Source organism: Colletotrichum fructicola (assembly GCF_000319635.2).
Source record: "Colletotrichum fructicola Nara gc5 chromosome Unknown KSG_Nara_v1_contig04, whole genome shotgun sequence".
Lineage (NCBI taxonomy): Eukaryota > Fungi > Ascomycota > Sordariomycetes > Glomerellales > Glomerellaceae > Colletotrichum > Colletotrichum fructicola.
This window is the reverse complement of record NW_027094054.1, coordinates 1,152,629-1,169,461: the sequence shown is the minus strand read 5'-3', so window position 1 is coordinate 1,169,461 and position 16,833 is coordinate 1,152,629. Positions and strand designations below refer to the sequence as shown.

Below are 16,833 nucleotides of genomic sequence, written 5' to 3'. Positions count from 1 at the left end.
GTCATTGGCGCATTCGATCAAAGTGTGAACCAACACCGCCAAGTCCCAGGCCAGCAGGTCTGATGCAGCTGAATGACATGCAGGCTGCGTGGAAGAGGACCGAGATTCGATGGCTCAAGTATCCGAGTCACCATTCTGAATCGAAACGCACTCAGGATTTTGTCAGATCTGAGACTTTGTACGCAAGTATCCCTGATAATTTGGTCATGCCATTTGACTTCAGTGGAAAACAACATGTTTTATTAATCGCCTTGTCAGTCAAGTAAATGCCAATTAGATCTAGTCCGAGGTCAGAGGCTTGAAAGGTCTCCGCGCCATTCAAAATAGCAATTAAATTTGGCCACACATGATTCATAACCTGTGATGATGCAAATAAATTAATTTGGTAACATTTGCCAGGGGCAAGTATTCTTTCGCTGTGTGTCGCTAACTTCCGGTCCATCGCTTTCGAAGCACATGCGCTGCCATCTTCGGCCTCCGATCTCTCGTGAACACACCCTTCTTGTTCCCGTCTACGCGGAAGATGAAGGTCGACGGGGTCTGGAAGTCCGCAAAGTTCCACACATGCTCCCCAACGACACTGTCTATCCGATCAAAGACTCTGTGGCTCATTTCCAACACGCGGCTCTGGTATTCCTCACTCCACGGAACATCACCCACAGTGTGCAGCCCAGCAAGAGTATCGGCACCATATTCTGACATCACGATGGGTTTGTTGAACTTCGCTTGCCATTGCAACAGTTCCTTCTCGAGATTGGTCTCAGCAGCCTCGAGGTCGCCCGTGTGCAGGTACCAGCCGTAGTAGCGATTGAGACACAGCACGTCCAACAGGTCGGAAATAAGACATTTGTCGACGCTTCCTTGGAACTCGTTGGCGTAGCAAATCGGTCGGGAGTCTAGATGGCGAGCAAGGGCGACTAACGGTTCGAAATATTCCCTTGCCCCGGGCTCATGTGCCGCCGGCTCGTTGGCAATGGCCCACATGACGACTGAGGGATGATTCTTATCGCGGTCGATGAGTTCTCGAATAGCTTTCTCATGCGATGTCCTCGTCTTGTCGCTGACCGTGTCAGGGGAGTATGTCGGCAACTGCTTCGACCCGTGAAGGCCGGCAACCACAGCCAAGTTCAAGCCAACTGCAGCCGTTTCGTCGATGATGATAACTCCATGACGATCCGCATATTCCATCACTTCCTCTGCGTAGGGATAGTGCGACGCGCGGAATGAGTTGGCCCCGACCCACTTCATCAGCTCGAAGTCGTGGATCATGTATGCGGCATCATGGCCTTTGCCTCGAATAGGGGTATCCTCGTGCTTCCCAAACCCGCGGAAATGGAACGGCTCGTCGTTAATCAAGAACCGGTTGTCTTTCACCTCGACTGATCTTATGCCAACGGGAAGATGGTAAGAGTCTTCAGCACGATCCTCGTCATTGACGAGCTGAATACGAAGCTGGTAGAGGTATGCTGCTCCCGGCTGCCACAGATGAACCGAGCTCACCACTACCTTTCCGGTCATCCCAGATGCTTTTCCAACCACCTTGCCGTCTTCATCTGCAAGTGACACATTGACTTTGGAGTCTGATATCGACTGGCTGGTGTTGATCTCAAAGTTGACGATGCCAACTCTTCCTCCTTCGGTGACGTCGGTGTTGACGGTTACATCAGAGATATGTATCTGTGGGACACAGTATAGCCACACAGATCGAGCAAGTCCAGCGTAGTTGAAGAAGTCGTGTTGATAGTGTTGCTTTCGCTTCCCGTCCTCGACTTCGATCCTGCCTGGAGGGATCGTCGTCCAGTCCAACTCATTGCTGACAGCAACAGTCAAACGGAACTCTTGCCCCGGCGACACAGCATCAGTGATATCCGCCTCGAATGGCGTATATCCACCAGTGTGTTCCGTGATGAATTGATCGTTCACGTAGACACGGCCCCGATGGGTGGCGGCATCGAAGCGAAGGACATACCGCCTTCCAGACCACGCGCGAGGAATCGTTGTGTGACGTTGGTAGTACACCCATCCGACATGGTTTCGAATCTTTGGATCGATGAGGATGTCGTTGTAACTGGCTGGTACAGGGACTTGGAGTTGAGATGTTAGATCATGTTCCCATGCTTTCGGCTGCGGCTGTGTCGAAGGTTCCAAGGCGAAGTTCCAGACCCCGTCAAGTGAGACGAGTTCCCGAATAGGGTTAGCCTGTGGCTTGAGCATATTGTCTTGAAAGAATATCCTTCGAGGAAGAGAATGCGATTTCAAACATGCCGTGAGCTTGGGGGTCAGGCTATACGACTGATGATTTAGTTGAAATACACCGCGGCTCAAGATGGGCACACTTGCTCCCATAGGCCCCACCAAATACGAAGCGCAATATTAGCTACCAACTATCATTGTGTCATAGTGAGGGGTATGAACTGAGTACCCATGTAGGCGTCATGTGAGCTATAGGTGCATCGGACAGGTGGATTGATCTCGACAGAGTGCACTTTGCGGAGACCGGGCAACGATCGGCCGGTGGTCGGCCGGTCATCGGCCGATGGTTTTCCGGGGCTAAACATCCATTTTGGTCCACACCGAGAGCTTGAGTGTTAGGATTTTCTGCATTCACCAAACACATGGGGTAAGTACGGTTGAACTATGGAAACGAGTGCCGGGCTTTTGGAAATGTTCGGCTAAAGGCCGGTCTGCTCACGTTGCAACGGCCAACCATCTTAAGCCATCATCAACAAAGTGGATGAAGTGAGGTGGGCTTGCCCTGTGGTGTCAGGGATCGGGCATGGTCGAGAGGCCGGGACATATTTCTGAACCCCAGAAATCACGCTGTTCTCATATTCATGGGTGTAATGTGACATGATACTAAAGCTGCTCTGGTCAGTATTGACCATTTATGGTAACAATAAGCGTCGTCGCTGAAGGTCCCCACGAGCTCTAGCCTCTAGGAAACCTGTTTCCCCACGGTTGGTCTTCATAAAGAACCACCCCACATCCCCGGGCTTTCCAAAACGTCGGGACTTGCGACTACTCAACTTTTGAGCTTTGAACTCTTGTGTTGCTTCTTGCACTGTCCGTGGTCGTTCATTGCCGCTGTCTCGAATTGTCATTCATTCTCTTCATTCTCTTTCTGTCACCAAGAGATAACACAAGATCGCGACGGTGCTCATATAGCCGAGAAGCCGAATGGCGACCATCTCGAGGAAGCAGCCGAGATGGACCATGAAGCCGGCATCTCGAAAGAGGGTGGGGAAGTAACACCTATCACCTCTGCATTTGCCGACTGGAGTAGGGCGAAATGTATCAAGAAGTTCTGGAGGCTCTACGCTTGCGGCCTTTCTGTGTCGCTTGCGGGAATGTCAGTTTGCTCCCCATGAATTCACAAACCAGACACGCTGAGGCTTCCTTCCAGGTACGCGGGCTATGCCAATTCGGTAGTCGGAAGCATCGTCGCCAACGAAGGCTTCATCAAGCAATTCGCTACCGTTCGAGACCCCAAGACTGGCCAAATGGCTCTCAACGCCAACCATGTCTCCCTATGGAGCTCCATGTTCTTCGTCACTGCCATCGCCATTCAGCTCATCGCTCCCCACACAGCGGATCGCTTCGGGCGGAAGTTCAACATGTGGGGAGTCACGTTCTTCCTGACATTGGTAAGCAATAATCCTCCACACCCCTAGAACCGACAAAGACTAACAACAAAAGTCCATCATAGTCGCCATTATATCCAAGGATTGGATTGTCCTCCTCGTTGCCAGACTGATCGCAGGCTGTGCCGGTGGTATGATGGGCACCTCCGTCATGGTATACATGTCCGAGATTGCAATGCCTCAGTTCCGTGGCGCGCTATTGGGCAGCTTTTCCCTCGCCTTTTCGTTGGGTCAGGTTTTCCTTGCCATCGGACTCAAGATCCTCGAGGACACCAACCCCATGCACTTCAGAAACATCTTCTACTCGGAGTTTGTGTTCTGCGGACTCTGGATCATGCCGATGCTTTTCTTACCGGAGTCTCCAGGTACGTTTTAAACCACCTAAAAGCAGCGTTAGGCCATAGCTAACTAGGCTCAGCCTGGTATGCCTCCAAGGGAAAACACGAAGAAGCCAAGAACTCTCTCCGAAGACTTGTTGGAAACGTCGAGGGTTATGACGTTGAACATGAGTACGCTGTTATGCGGTATGAAATCGACCAGTCAATCGCCCTTTCCCAGTCCCTCGGTGGCGATAGTGATTGGAAAGCCCTCATGACTCCAATCAACCTCAAGCGTGCTATCATCTCAACCCTGCCCCTGACCTTTCAGAATGTCGTTGGCGTGCCCCTCATGTTTGGCTACACAACATATTTCTTCTCCATGGCAAACGTCGAAGATCCCTTCTTGGGCAAAATCATCATCAACGCCATTCTTCTGGTCGGGATCATCTTGTCGTTCTACATGGTTGACAAGGTCGGTCGCCGCACCCTGGTTCTCGGAGGGGGTTTCGGCATGATGGTCATTTGCTTCATCGTCGGCGGCCTGGGGTTTATGCAACCCACCTCGGCGTCCGGTCCTGTACTGATTGCTCTATGCGGTATCTGGGCATTCCTGTATGCCAACTCACTGGCTCCAATCGGTGAGCCTGTCATTAGTTTAACCTTCTGGGATCGATCATACGTATACTAATATTTCTAGGCTGGATCTCCCTTGTCGAGGTCTCAAGTCCGAAGCTGAGGGCGAAGACAACTTCACTAGCTGTAACTGTTCAATACATCACGGGTATCATTTTTGTAAGTCATGGCATCACATCTTGTCATTTTCATGCCCATCCAAGCCTAACCAGAGTAGAACTACACTGTGCCGTTGATGCTTTCAAATCAGTACGCTGGCTGGCAGCAAAAGATCGGTCTCTTTTTTGGAGGCGTCACCTTTGTATACCTCATCCCTTGTGTTCTGCTCTATCCCGAGACAAAGGGGCGCACATATCGAGAGCTTGATGAACTATTCGAGCGTCGTATTCCCGCATGGAAATTTGCTAAGACAAAGACAGCGCATCAGGCCGGTATCGAGCTGCGCGCTCGAGACCTTTAAGCTGTGGCGCATACATCAAATGATTCACGAGGCTTACCTACATCTGTACCGTATTCTGCTTTAGCTACTGCGTTGGATGTTATACTACCTTGCCGAGGGCGACATTTCGAATTTGAGTTTATTAGGCTCGGCTTCGATGTGAATGGACCTGATACGGTCACTCAAACCATAGGAAATGTATCAAATGAAATGTTTATCCAAATTGAAATTGGGTATATGAATCATGCGTGCTCCCTCCTAACCATTAAATTGACACTTCTGTCATCGACTCCTCCGTACAATAGGAGCGACATGTGGAAACAAGTAAATGCTCCTTCAGTGTGTATGGACTTTGCCGTTGATCGAATACTCCGTCTCAGAGTATGTACGTTTCCATTGGCACACGAGAGTTGAATGCGATTTACATCAAACAGATTCCAGCGTTGCAGTCCTAGATCAATATTAGCCAACGGATCTCTAGATGGTCCATGTTGAGATACGAACCGCCCTGCACCGAGCCAAGCAAATCTACACTACGTGTTAGCCATCATGTACAGTTGTCATCATTGAGCGACTTACGCATTTATTGTGTTGACCGTTGTACCGACAGCAGACGTTGTATCTACCACTCGAACCTTGACCCGGGCTAGGAGATCCGCCATTGTCGCCGACAGGCCCGCCGTTCTCACCCTCGTTTTCGTCGCCACAGTCGGGTGGGTGGCCTCTGAGAGTCAAAGGGTTGTAAGGGTCACGAAGATCCATTTGGAACTCCATCAATGTCTCGGGGCTTGCGGCATAAGCTGCCGCCGCGAACATAACCAAGGGAAGAAACAGCTTCATCTTGACAGCGGTGTCTTGTTACTGAATTCAAAATGAGAGGATAGGCATTCAAAGAAGGCCCAAGAAAGCACGAAGCGGTATATATGTAGGTATTGGGCATCTTGTGGACCCAGGGCCTCGGAGGCATCGCATGACTCGCTTTCATGTGAGCGTCACGTTTCCTCTCAACTTATTCATCAAACGTTACCGACCGTTGACGATGTCCTGGAATCCGGCTGACTCGGGAAACAAAACCGTTTAGCTTATTTTCCAGTGATATGCAGCAAAGCCCTGCGCATTGCCCTGCGCTCTGATTGCTCAGCTTTGAGTGGCCCCAAGCCTGCGATACTTCAGCCAAAGTTTAAAATGTCATTTGGTCCAGTATGCGCAACTGAGGCGCGGGACATATTGCTTACTCAGAGTCTGAGAGCTCACCTATGCAACGTTCTGGAACTTCCATGCAGGTCTGATGCATACGCGCACAGTCAGCGCATATCAACCCCTGGCTGTGCTGATGAAACCTCGACTTGAGCCCCGGGACACGCCGCGGATTCTTATGATTCATCCAAAGGCCTCGGCGTCTGCTCAGTCTCGTCCTTCACGGCAAATCACAGCAAGTAGCTGTCGGTAACTGGATCGCCGACTTTCTGCTGCAAATATGAACTTGTGTCTCCAGAAATTGAAGGAGAAAACTGTTGGGGTATGTAGCATAGATATTTATGTGGAGGGCTTATGATATTTTCGCTTGGCGTTGACTGCAAAAGTTGAGATGAACCCACACTTGACGAAGCCATAATCTGGACTAGTGTGCGCACCAGTCAGCTTGAAGAACTCGCTATTGGGCATAATGACGGCTAAACAAGGAGTCTATTGGAAAATTGATGTCTCTCGCCCAAAATAAATGAACGTCCAGTTTAGACTTTGGTCATCGAATGCACTCAAGATCGGCTTTTCAGCAGACCCTTTACTTTTCCAGAAACAGAATTAAATCTGCAAGCATAGTTCGTCTCAGTCAGTGACAAGCAGGCACGAATTTTTTATTTTTCTTTTCAATTTTACAGAAGCGAAACTGTGTAGGTACTCATCTGAGAACAAGAAATGGTCACCAGAGACATCTTGGCTCTTCCAATCATCATCAAGCTTTTGAACGTCGACCAACGGGCCTGGCCAGCTCCATACCGTTCCATGCAGCAGGGAAACATCGCCGCGGCTCGACCGAAAATACCCTCAACCGGGTGATCTCTTCTTATGCGCCGTCCATCAAGGCGCTCGCACACAGTCAGCAAGAAGCAAGGGTGCGAAAAGGCACACATGGCTCACTCATCATCGCCACGATGCACACGACACCAGGGGCAGGGAGCGCAGGGAGCGCAGGGAGCCTTGCTGGGGTGACGGATGAAAGGAATGACGTGAGGAAGGCAGCGGAGGGTCATCCACTTGTTGGGGTGCTGGACATGCCGACTGCAAAGCAGGCAGGCAGGTCATTCAATCATTGAAGAAGTGCAGTATCGCCCACATGGCATGCCACGGATTCGCTGATCATCGCGACCCTTTGAGCAGCGGACTCATCCTGAGAAAGTGCGATGAAGGGATAGAGGAACAGGATCGGCTCACGGTGCGCAGCGTGGTGGGGCTTAACCTCGCGAACGCGCATGTGGCGTATCTGTCTGCCTGCTCGACGGCGGAAAACAAGGAGAAAATTTTGGCAGATGGAATGATTCATGTAGTCAGCGGTTTCCAAGTTGTCGGGTTCCCGCACGTTGTGGGCTGCCTATGGCAATCTGACAACACAACTTGTGTTACGGTGGCCAACAACTTTATTCGAAGCTGTTAGAAGGCGGAATGGACTGGCATGACGGCGCTGTGGCGTCAGCGTTGAAAGAGGCTGTGCTGGCTGCCAGGGAGGAAGACCTCCGTATGCCGCTATTTTGGGCGCCATTTGTTCATCATGGAGCTTGACTATTTGCATCAACGAGATCATCGTCAGTCCTCATTTTACAAGTGCTGCCTCTGAAATATGCCTCGAGATGGCCGGTATTTTCTTCTCTATATATACTTTTCTGTGCTTCACGAAATGTCGAAGTCGGTTTTCACCAACTGACAATGACTTCACTGCAGCCAAGCGCCGTCAAGATCATTCAGGATTCCAGGTAAATTGGATGGTAGGCTAGGCTTTCGGCAAGACTCGAGGAATGAAGCCTTGGCTCACCACATCGACTGGAACGCAGGTCAAGGCAGCCTTCCTGCCTTTCCTATGTGTAAGCCTTCTTGTCTCACACCAGGCACGTATCTAGTGGCAGTGAAAATCGCATGTGGGCGCCTCAATTTCTACCGTCGCTGAAAAAGGGAGGTCTTCACCGCTCACTCCGACACGGACATTTGTGACCCCTTCCAGTCTCCCTTCCCAATTTTCAGCTTCGTCCTTCAAACAGCCAGCCGCTCTCCTATTCCCACATGGAGTTCACGCTTGCTTTCGGTGCCGTCGGCGACTTCATCGCCGTTCTGGAACTTATCAAGAACATTGCGGCAGCGCTAGATGATTCTTGTGGATCAAGAAAAGAATACCGAGGCGTCGCACAGAGCCTCAAAATTCTCGAAAGTACGGTCCGGCAGATAGAGAAGCTTTGTCATGATCAGGAATTACGGGGTGAAGTACGAACGCTTGCTTTGCGCCAGGTTGAGGAAACCAGGCAATGCTTAGTAGGCTTTTGCGACAAGATTCGAAAATTCGGGCCTAGCTTTGCCAATCATGGGACAAACAACGTATTGAGAGATGCCGCTAGGAAAGTCCAGTGGAGGCTAGAGGAGAAAGAGATTGAGAAGTTCCGCGAGGAATTGCTACGACATGCGATATCGATGAATACGTTGTTGGAGCTTACAACATTGTACGGTTCATCTCGTAACAAAATTATTTCCTGCGGCAATGCTGACTTCTAATAGGTTTACTATCCGTCAAGCCCACGTCGCTACTATCCAGAAGATATCTGGTAGCGAGAAGCGCACAGCAGCTATCATCCAAGACACCAACCAGTCACTTATGGGGTACCTAGGAGTGATTGGTCGGCAGGTTCTCTCAAGGCTCGAGTATGTTTCGAGTTTAGGGATAGATTTAATGAACCTGACAACTCAAATTATGGCTTTAGTGCTTGCAGTCTCAGCCGACCTTAGTCGTATAGGAACAGGTACGATGTGGCTAGACAGACCGATGAGCGACGAAGACTTTGTTTTCGAGGATGCCACAGGAAGAGTCTTTCCGATATATCTTAGAACTATCATGTCATGGGAGGTGTTCGAGTTCATTATCGTCGACCGCTTCAAAGGCAAGAAAGGCTCCCATCGAATCCAAAAGGGCCGCTATACGTTGCAGGAGCGAGCCACTGGTCGAGAAATGGATCGGTCACTCGACTGGGAGAGCGCGTTCTCACCCTATCAGAGAGTTTCTATGAGCCTGATATGTAGAGATGCACGACGCACTATGAAATGGGCGACGTCAGCAAGCTGCCCGAAGTGCGGGACGACATCGCCAAACGAGGCGGGCGTTGAAGTACAGTGGTAAGCTCTCTAGCCTGGCGCCCAGCTTGCCGTCACTGACCCTGAAAAGCCAAGAATGCAACATGTTCTTCAAGACGGTGTTCGAGCCAAGCTGCAAAGTCTTCCGGAGGTCGAAGGCCTTGAATGATTTGAAGGCCAATGATGGAACGGTCGCAAACCATGGACGTAAGAAAGGCCGCCGAAGAAACAACTCAATGATCAGAATTCTCGAGGAAGACTCAGATTCGGACTCGGACGACGAAGACTTCCAAGGCTTTGTGAGAATCCTGCTGATCTCGAAGCTTGCCCCAGTTGGGCACTCCGCTAGGCTCTTCGAAGATGAGGCGATTGACGTCCCTGTAGATAGGATGCTTGAGGTTCTCAAAGGTTTGGCCGATCCAGAGTTTCGCGGGGCTGGGTTGAAGAGCGCGATGGTACCTTTGGGCAAGATGTTTTCAAGCTCGGAAGTAGAGCTTAAAAATGCTCCACAGCATTCATGCTGACATGTTGCTATGGAAGTACGGTGGATGTTGACTAGAAATCTCACGTAGGCACTTTCACTTTAAACCCAAAACAGTCTTTATCACAGACTCTTCTGGCATCATCGCCAATATTTGTGATGGTAGAAACACTACCTTTTCTCATGAATGTTTTGTTCAGGGGTCTATGTCAGCACTGAGTTAGAGGGCCTGTATTTGTGTGTGTATAGGTGTGTAACTTTACGCCGGTGCGTCCCTGTTCCCTAGGACAAAGGGCGTTCAGAAGTCACGTAATCTAATCCTATTGAGCACAAAGTTTTATTGGAAACGTAAGAAAGATAGGAGGCCAGATGTCGAGTGAGTACCTAATGTTGCGCAATGGCCGTATGTGTTAAATGTTTGCGCGCATCCCAAAGTCTCAAATTCCATGGGTCGATGGTCCCTACCATATGTTCTTTCCCTGGTATACTTATCTCGTGTAATGCCTGAAACTTGTTTAAAACAGATTTCTGGGACAATCTTCCAGTAGGTATGCGAATTCCATTCATAAAACCTCGACGCGCAAGTACTCATTCAGCAGCAAGGCTGTAACCCAATGACACTGCCAAATTCGCAAAAGGGCATCGGGCCCGCTTATTGTTGCGCCCCTCTACATATACGTATGTACCCAATCTGACAGACACTCCCACATAGATGTCATGCAGTCGTGACCCCTGTCAGTAAAGAAAGCCTCGATTATGCAATTGCAAGGTCTGAAGTCTGACGAAGGCGACTGCTGCCAAGGCGCGGGGATTTTCAACCAGTTGCAGCCTGGGCGGGAAAATTGTCTGTCACAACCAAAGCCTACACATCCTCCCTGAAGCCAACTATGTTATGCTCAGTTTGTGCAAACATTAAGTTCAGGGATGTTTCTCTCCAACCGGACCAATGCTTGCCAACATGGTACTACCTATTTCGATCTCAGAATGTAACGGCAGATATTCACGGGTCATTCTACCCATATTCTCACCAGCCGAGTATCAAGGCACTGCGAGCCGCTGCAGAGGATGGCTGTCACCTATGCGCACTATTACTCGACAACTTCAAGCACAGTATCTTTGGTGACCGCAGTAGGCCTCCTCGTGTGCTCCCAGAGAGTGCAGTCGAGATCCGCTGGTATCCAGATGTTCGAATCGGTATTGGGAATGACAGGGCGACATATTGCTGTCTAGCTGCATTTCTCCTAACGAATCCCAGCTTGTTCCAAGTTCCGTTTCACTTCACGCAGTATGAAGGTCGGGTTGCTCTTGCTCATGTCTTCAAGGCATAGTATGATCCAAGCTAATCACCACTACAGGCGGGATCAGCTCCATCCTGACATCGAAAGCAGCCAAATCTTCATGGGCAACTGGCACAGATGACGATTTTCGTCTTGCAGCTTCTTGGGCAAAGCGATGTCTCGCAACCCATCCTTCTTGCAGCCTAGTTACTAATCCTCTGGCCCCGCTCCCCTCTCGTGTCTTGGACGTCATGGCAAAAAGCTGTCCATCGGGACTCCGCCTTGTTGACGGTGCCGGACGCTTCGGCCCATACATTACGTTGAGTCATTGCTGGGGCAAGTCGACGATTATTACTACAAAGCAGGCTACTATTACACAAAGAAGACAGTATGTTCTCCTAGAGGACTTATCTCAGACCTTCCGCGATGCTGTTATTTCTTCGAGGGCATTAGGCATTCGGTATCTGTGGATAGACTCGCTTTGTAAGTCTTGTGCTTGTAGGTATTCTTGGTGTCGTTCTGCTGATACATGTCCTTTCTAGGCATCATCCAAGATTCGAAAGATGACTGGGAGTTTGAGGCTAAAAGAATGTGTCAATACTACACCAACTCCCTCATGACCATCTCCGGGGTCAGTTCATCTGGTGGCGAGGGCGGCCTGTTTGCGACACGGCATCCCGGCCTTACCTCTCCGATACCGACAGAAATTACTTTCCCTGAAGATGGAAAGATGAAAGGGTTCGCGCATGCACTATACTTTCCCGACCCGGCACGCGATATCTGGGGCGACCATAAGCCTCCGCTATGGACAAGAGCGTGGGTTGTCCAGGAGCGCGTCTTGTCACCAAGACTGCTTTTGTTCTCCTTGACACAGATGAGCTGGCAGTGCCAAGAAGAAATTGCATCAGAGAATATTCCAGAAGGTAGGCCTTTGGAAAGCAGCAGAGAAGATAAGGACATGCGGTGGTCGATCATGGGTTGGCAGCGTGCGCAGTCTACATCCCAGATTGGGGAAGACCTGTACTCATCGCCTGTCGCATCCCACAGACTCTATCACGGCTGGTACGAGATCGTACGGGAGTACACGCACTGCAAATTGACCATGCCATCCGACATCTTTCATGCCGTTGCTGGCATAATGCAGGCACTTCAGTTCGCGCTGAAGGATGAGTATGTCTCCGGACTCTGGAAAGGCGACATACACCGGGGACTCATTTGGGTGGTGGCAGAAGGAGTCAAGACCCAGAGAGAATTAAGGTCATATCGCGCACCGTCGTGGTCATGGGGCTCGCTGCCGGGGGCTTGCAGGTTCGTTCTGTCTAATGCCCCTAGAGAGTTCATTGATACGAGATGGCTGGACATTCTCGGCATTGAAGCGTTGAGCCAGGATGAGCCACGGCCGCTGCTGAGAGTAAGAGGTCGACTCAGGAAGGCGTATTACGTGCCCTATGTTGAATACGATTTCCAAAAGCACCTCCCGGCAAAGCTCAAGCGGGGCGACGACCTGGTCGACGCAGAGACTGGCGAGTCTTTAGGGGCAGTGACGATTGATAACAATGAGTTGTCCCTTCTCGTTGAGTTGTGGTGCCTCCCCGTCTGTATTGTCAGGTCCAATGTCCCAGGGCACGTCCGTAAGCGAACGGCTGTGGGGTATCTCGAGTACAGCTGTCTCGGGAAACATCGCAACATGAAGTCGCCTCCGGTCTGGATTGAAGGATTGGCCTTGCAGTGTCTTGACAAAGAGAAACACGTGTATATGAGGGTTGGAAAATGGCGATGTGAAGACCTCAAGTTATTCCGGTGGTCCAGGTCTCGTGCACTATCCATCATCTAGAGCATGTGAAGAGCAAAGTCGGCGCCGGAAGCACGAGTGGGGCTGCTATCGGACCCGGTCCCGGCGCTAACGGCCAAAAAGCGCCCTCTTCTCGACCGCATGTTTGTCGCACCTTTGCTCAATGTTTTGCTCTTTTGAAGTAAATTAAACACAAGTAAAAACCCAAGAACCAGTGAAAAGTTTTGGCAACAAATCTATTGACGCAATGATTGCTGAGAACCAAAGTAAACATCCAGTATGGGGTAGTATTCCTTAATATTTATTGGCAGATCTCAATATTAGAAAGCCGACCATATCCACATCTGCTCAAGATACTCGGATAGCATGTAACTCTAACCCTGATTTTTTGCCCAAGCCTCAGCCATAAACCTGTCAACAGAGATTGGCTGAATGTCTGGAAACTTATCGTTCAACCTTCTGTCCTTTGGCAGAAGCATTTTATTCTGAGCGATGCTTAATCCCAACATCGCAGCCATCAATACTGAGTCCATGCCACCATACGAAGCACCATCCTTGAACACGAGCGTGGCCTTCCCTGTTTGAAGGTCTTCAACTGGGTCATAGACCACATCAAACTTGTCACCTAAGTAATATCAGTTTCTCGTTGTCTCGGGTAAAGCTTAGGGTACCCGTGTTACTCACCAGTAACCTTCTCAGCCAAGCTCAACAATTCATTCATGCATGTATCGGCGCCGCTGATAATACTCCACTCAGGCCATGAAGTCTCATCTAGAAGACGATCAAGAAATCGAGCAAGATCTTTGGAGTATGTCACACTGAACTGCTCATTGCCATTTCCAGGGATAGCGGCCTTTCGAGCGGGCACGTTGAGGCCCCATTGGAATGGTCTCAAATGGCTTGGAATGTTTGGGAGGCCGAAATAGTCCATGAACATACCACTAGCCACGCGTGTGAAGACTAATCCTGTCTTGGCAAGGGCCTTAGCAGCACGCAGGCCAGGGCCAGTCATGGCATCTTCGATAGTTTCCCTATTTCACGTCAGAATAATCAGTCACTGAGTCCGCGTTTTCAAATACCCCAACGGCACATATCCCGCAAACTCGCTTGGGATGAATCTCCGTGTGATCGGTGACAGATCTGCAGCTGCGATGAGGTTCAGCTGCGATTGCTCAGAGGGTCCTTCGATGTTCAAGGTCGAGAGAATGGTGTCGACATTGTAAACTTCAAGAGTCTTTGAAGCCTCCTGGATGTCATCATAGTTGATAGCTACGAACCTGGGTCCGCTTGTTGAAGGTGGGGAAGGGACCTATTCTGCAGTCAGCGTCTGTTGTGGCTATAGCTTATTATTATTAGGTTCCCCACTTTGCGACAAAGTACAATGAAGTCTTTACCAGACCTCACCAGTTGATCCACGATAGTCCTACCTACATCGCCGGTGCCACCAGCAATCGCAACGACCATATTGAATGATGCCAAATAATGATAGACTGAGATGCAGACTGCAACGTTGACCACGCTGAGAAAAGAGGAGAAGAAGAATGCTCTGAGGAATGATCGCCTGCAGAGTGCTAAATATTTCACGAGTGTCAACCGACAGCATAAGACACACCGGACTTCGGCGGACGAAATCATAGTAGATTTGTCATGTTGTGCGGAGCGGAGCTCTAAACTTACCGAGAGAGACAGGATGTGGAACGGAGTCTGAAAGCTAAGAGCACCAATAGTGGATGTTTCGGAGGCCGCAGGGCGCGATGCCCGAGTCGTACGTAGACCGCCTAAATTAGGCGTAATAATTGCAGCTTTGGGCCACCTTGTGTCGGATAGTAGACTTGTTGATGTTTGAGTGAACGCCAGCGAGAAGAACAAAAGGCTCCGGAGAGGATTGTCTAATGGAGGAGAGAGATACAATGGCAATACGGAAAATCACGAAGGGCCAGCCACAACGGGCCCGAATTGTAGGCCTAGCGTAACATTTCACAAAGACGTCGAGGGAGACGACGCCGCAGCCGTCTTCGCTCAGGATCGATTGCTGCCCCTTGACCATGACGACTTGAAGAAGCTAGCCGACATGATCCGCATCGTACCTAACTTTCCGCGCCCAGGGATCGACTTCCGTCACGTTCTCGACATCGCCCAGAAACCGGGTGGGTTAGCCCTCTGCACATCTCTGCTCCGATCTCACTTCGTAGGTGATTGGGGCAAGGTTGATGCCATCGTCTGCTGCGAGGCAGGTGGCTTCATCTTTGCGTCAGCACTGGCGTCGCAACTTGGTCTGCCACAGGTGCCCATCCGCGAGGCCGGTAAGCTGCCCTCACCTGTGGTTTCTGTCGCCAAGTCTGCTTCGCACAAATCCTCAGGCGTGAACGGCGTGCATGAGAGACGCATTGAGATGGAACGTGAGGCACTTCCAAGGAGGGCATCAGTTATGGTTGTGGATAATGTATTTGCTTCGGGCGTGACGATGTGTGCGGTGTTGGACTTATTGGGGTAGGTTGGTGTTGACATGAAGCATATCAACGTAATGATTATGGCCGAGTTCTCTCTACATCGTTGGAGGGGGCTATTACGTAGCCATAAATTCGGGTTAGTCAATGCTCAAAGCATTTCGGTCTTTGGGGGTGCATGATATTTTGACAAATCAAGCAAGGCTTTGAACGGTGGCGATAATGAGATGTGAAAGGGAGTATCTTAATGCAGGGGGGATGCTTATAGAGTTTCTCAATAATTAGTGCCAATTCTAGAAGCTTTCGCTCTTCAGACATTTTCTTCACAAAATTGGTGCATGTGAGGAAGCCGAGTTACTCTGAGATGAGGACCGTGACGTAGCTCAAAGGGAGGTATCAATTAGTAAAATTCGAACCTTCAAGCGAAAAGATACATCTACTTAATCAGTCTTGGTTATAAACAAACATAAAAATAGCGTATCATCCACTCAGGAAAATCATGTTAAAAGGCACTAGATATGAGCTCCGTATCTAGGTATGTCAACATCTGAAGGTATCGGCATAATGTGATGTACCGTCTTTCAGTTTGCCATAGTTAATCTACCTTGCAGAAACAGCGCTACATTTGTGCTTCGCTGATTTGGACTCTTAAGTATTTAACAAATCAAGAAGTTACGGGTGCCCCTAAGAAAACTGTTTGGTTCCATAGGTCGGACGCCGGCGTGAACCACAGAACCTTTATCCAAACGATGTTCCCCCCGATATCTAACTCGTTTGGAATTTCCAGCAATTTCAAAACGTCCTCCTTCATTTCGAACAGGCTGCGCTTCCATGATCCAGCTTGACAAGCCTCATAGCTGGATAGAACCTCCTCCGCGGCTTCCACGGGTGGTATGAGATCCACGCTGTGAGCGAATCGCAGCCGTTCAGGGGGTTTGGCGGACACCTTTATTTTGTCCTGCCCGCGGAGAAAAAAACTTTCCAATCTAATTTCTTCTTCGACTGTGTCGCAAAGGTCCAGAATATCTTCGAAGAAAGAGTGATCTTTACCACCTTGAGTTAAGACTCGCCTTTTCACCCTGGAAGTCTCCTCAAACCACTCGTATGACACTACGAGAGGATCTTTGGGCTTCTTGGGCCGCGGCCAATGGGGTGTAAGCATTTCGAAGCAAGTGACAAGCCTGTGGAGTCGTTCAGACACATGCGCACGTGGCGAAGCAAGCTGGTAACGCGAATCTGACACGTTGTGGTGTAATGCGTTGAGATAGGACGTCATCATGTTACCGTCCATCGGAAATTCAAAACCATTAATCGGGAGCTTTTCGGAAACCAATTCAGTTTCCACATCCGGACTAAAGTGGGCGTGAAGCTGGGATTTGCTACCAAGAGCATCCCAGGCGAAGCGCCCAAAAGGAAGCAAGCACTCCTTTTGAAAGGTTCTGTGATCTTGAGGATAGTTCCGACAATAAAGGTT

General features: G+C 49.9%; 7 protein-coding genes across 7 annotated transcripts; 4 read left to right on the top strand and 3 right to left on the bottom strand.

The window, feature by feature from the left end:
- Positions 1-426: 426 nt before the first annotated feature.
- uidA-1 (Beta-glucuronidase) lies at positions 427-2,214 on the bottom strand (the record flags this gene model as incomplete). Its single annotated transcript, XM_032024405.1, has 1 exon — positions 427-2,214. The coding sequence occupies one exon, from the start codon at positions 2,212-2,214 to the stop codon at positions 427-429; it is 1,788 nt and encodes a 595-aa protein (XP_031878894.1).
- Positions 2,215-3,206: 992 nt separating this feature from the next.
- HXT5-0 (putative glucose transporter HXT5) lies at positions 3,207-5,054 on the top strand (the record flags this gene model as incomplete). Its single annotated transcript, XM_032024404.1, has 6 exons — positions 3,207-3,349; positions 3,404-3,644; positions 3,697-4,006; positions 4,060-4,599; positions 4,659-4,753; positions 4,812-5,054. The coding sequence occupies 6 exons, from the start codon at positions 3,207-3,209 to the stop codon at positions 5,052-5,054; spliced, it is 1,572 nt and encodes a 523-aa protein (XP_031878891.1).
- A 400-nt stretch (positions 5,055-5,454) lies between these two features.
- On the bottom strand, positions 5,455-5,873 carry CGGC5_v007123 (uncharacterized protein; the record flags this gene model as incomplete). Its single annotated transcript, XM_032024403.1, has 3 exons — positions 5,455-5,484; positions 5,538-5,561; positions 5,613-5,873. 3 exons carry the CDS (start codon positions 5,871-5,873, stop codon positions 5,455-5,457), a joined length of 315 nt encoding a protein of 104 aa, XP_031878890.1.
- Positions 5,874-8,306: 2,433 nt separating this feature from the next.
- CGGC5_v007122 (uncharacterized protein) lies at positions 8,307-9,020 on the top strand (the record flags this gene model as incomplete). Its single annotated transcript, XM_066151805.1, has 4 exons — positions 8,307-8,451; positions 8,554-8,737; positions 8,793-8,936; positions 8,996-9,020. 4 exons carry the CDS (start codon positions 8,307-8,309, stop codon positions 9,018-9,020), a joined length of 498 nt encoding a protein of 165 aa, XP_066008817.1.
- A 106-nt stretch (positions 9,021-9,126) lies between these two features.
- Positions 9,127-9,886, top strand: CGGC5_v007121 (uncharacterized protein; the record flags this gene model as incomplete). Its single annotated transcript, XM_066151804.1, has 2 exons — positions 9,127-9,404; positions 9,454-9,886. 2 exons carry the CDS (start codon positions 9,127-9,129, stop codon positions 9,884-9,886), a joined length of 711 nt encoding a protein of 236 aa, XP_066008707.1.
- Positions 9,887-10,908: 1,022 nt separating this feature from the next.
- Positions 10,909-12,954, top strand: CGGC5_v007120 (uncharacterized protein; the record flags this gene model as incomplete). Its single annotated transcript, XM_066151803.1, has 4 exons — positions 10,909-11,027; positions 11,099-11,136; positions 11,199-11,603; positions 11,663-12,954. 4 exons carry the CDS (start codon positions 10,909-10,911, stop codon positions 12,952-12,954), a joined length of 1,854 nt encoding a protein of 617 aa, XP_066008708.1.
- Positions 12,955-13,286: 332 nt separating this feature from the next.
- Positions 13,287-14,376, bottom strand: swnN-0 (Oxidoreductase swnN; the record flags this gene model as incomplete). The annotated part of the gene is made up of 4 exons (XM_066151802.1): positions 13,287-13,537; positions 13,597-13,943; positions 13,992-14,221; positions 14,278-14,376. The coding sequence occupies 4 exons, from the start codon at positions 14,374-14,376 to the stop codon at positions 13,287-13,289; spliced, it is 927 nt and encodes a 308-aa protein (XP_066008679.1).
- Between the last annotated feature and the right edge of the window lie 2,457 nt (positions 14,377-16,833).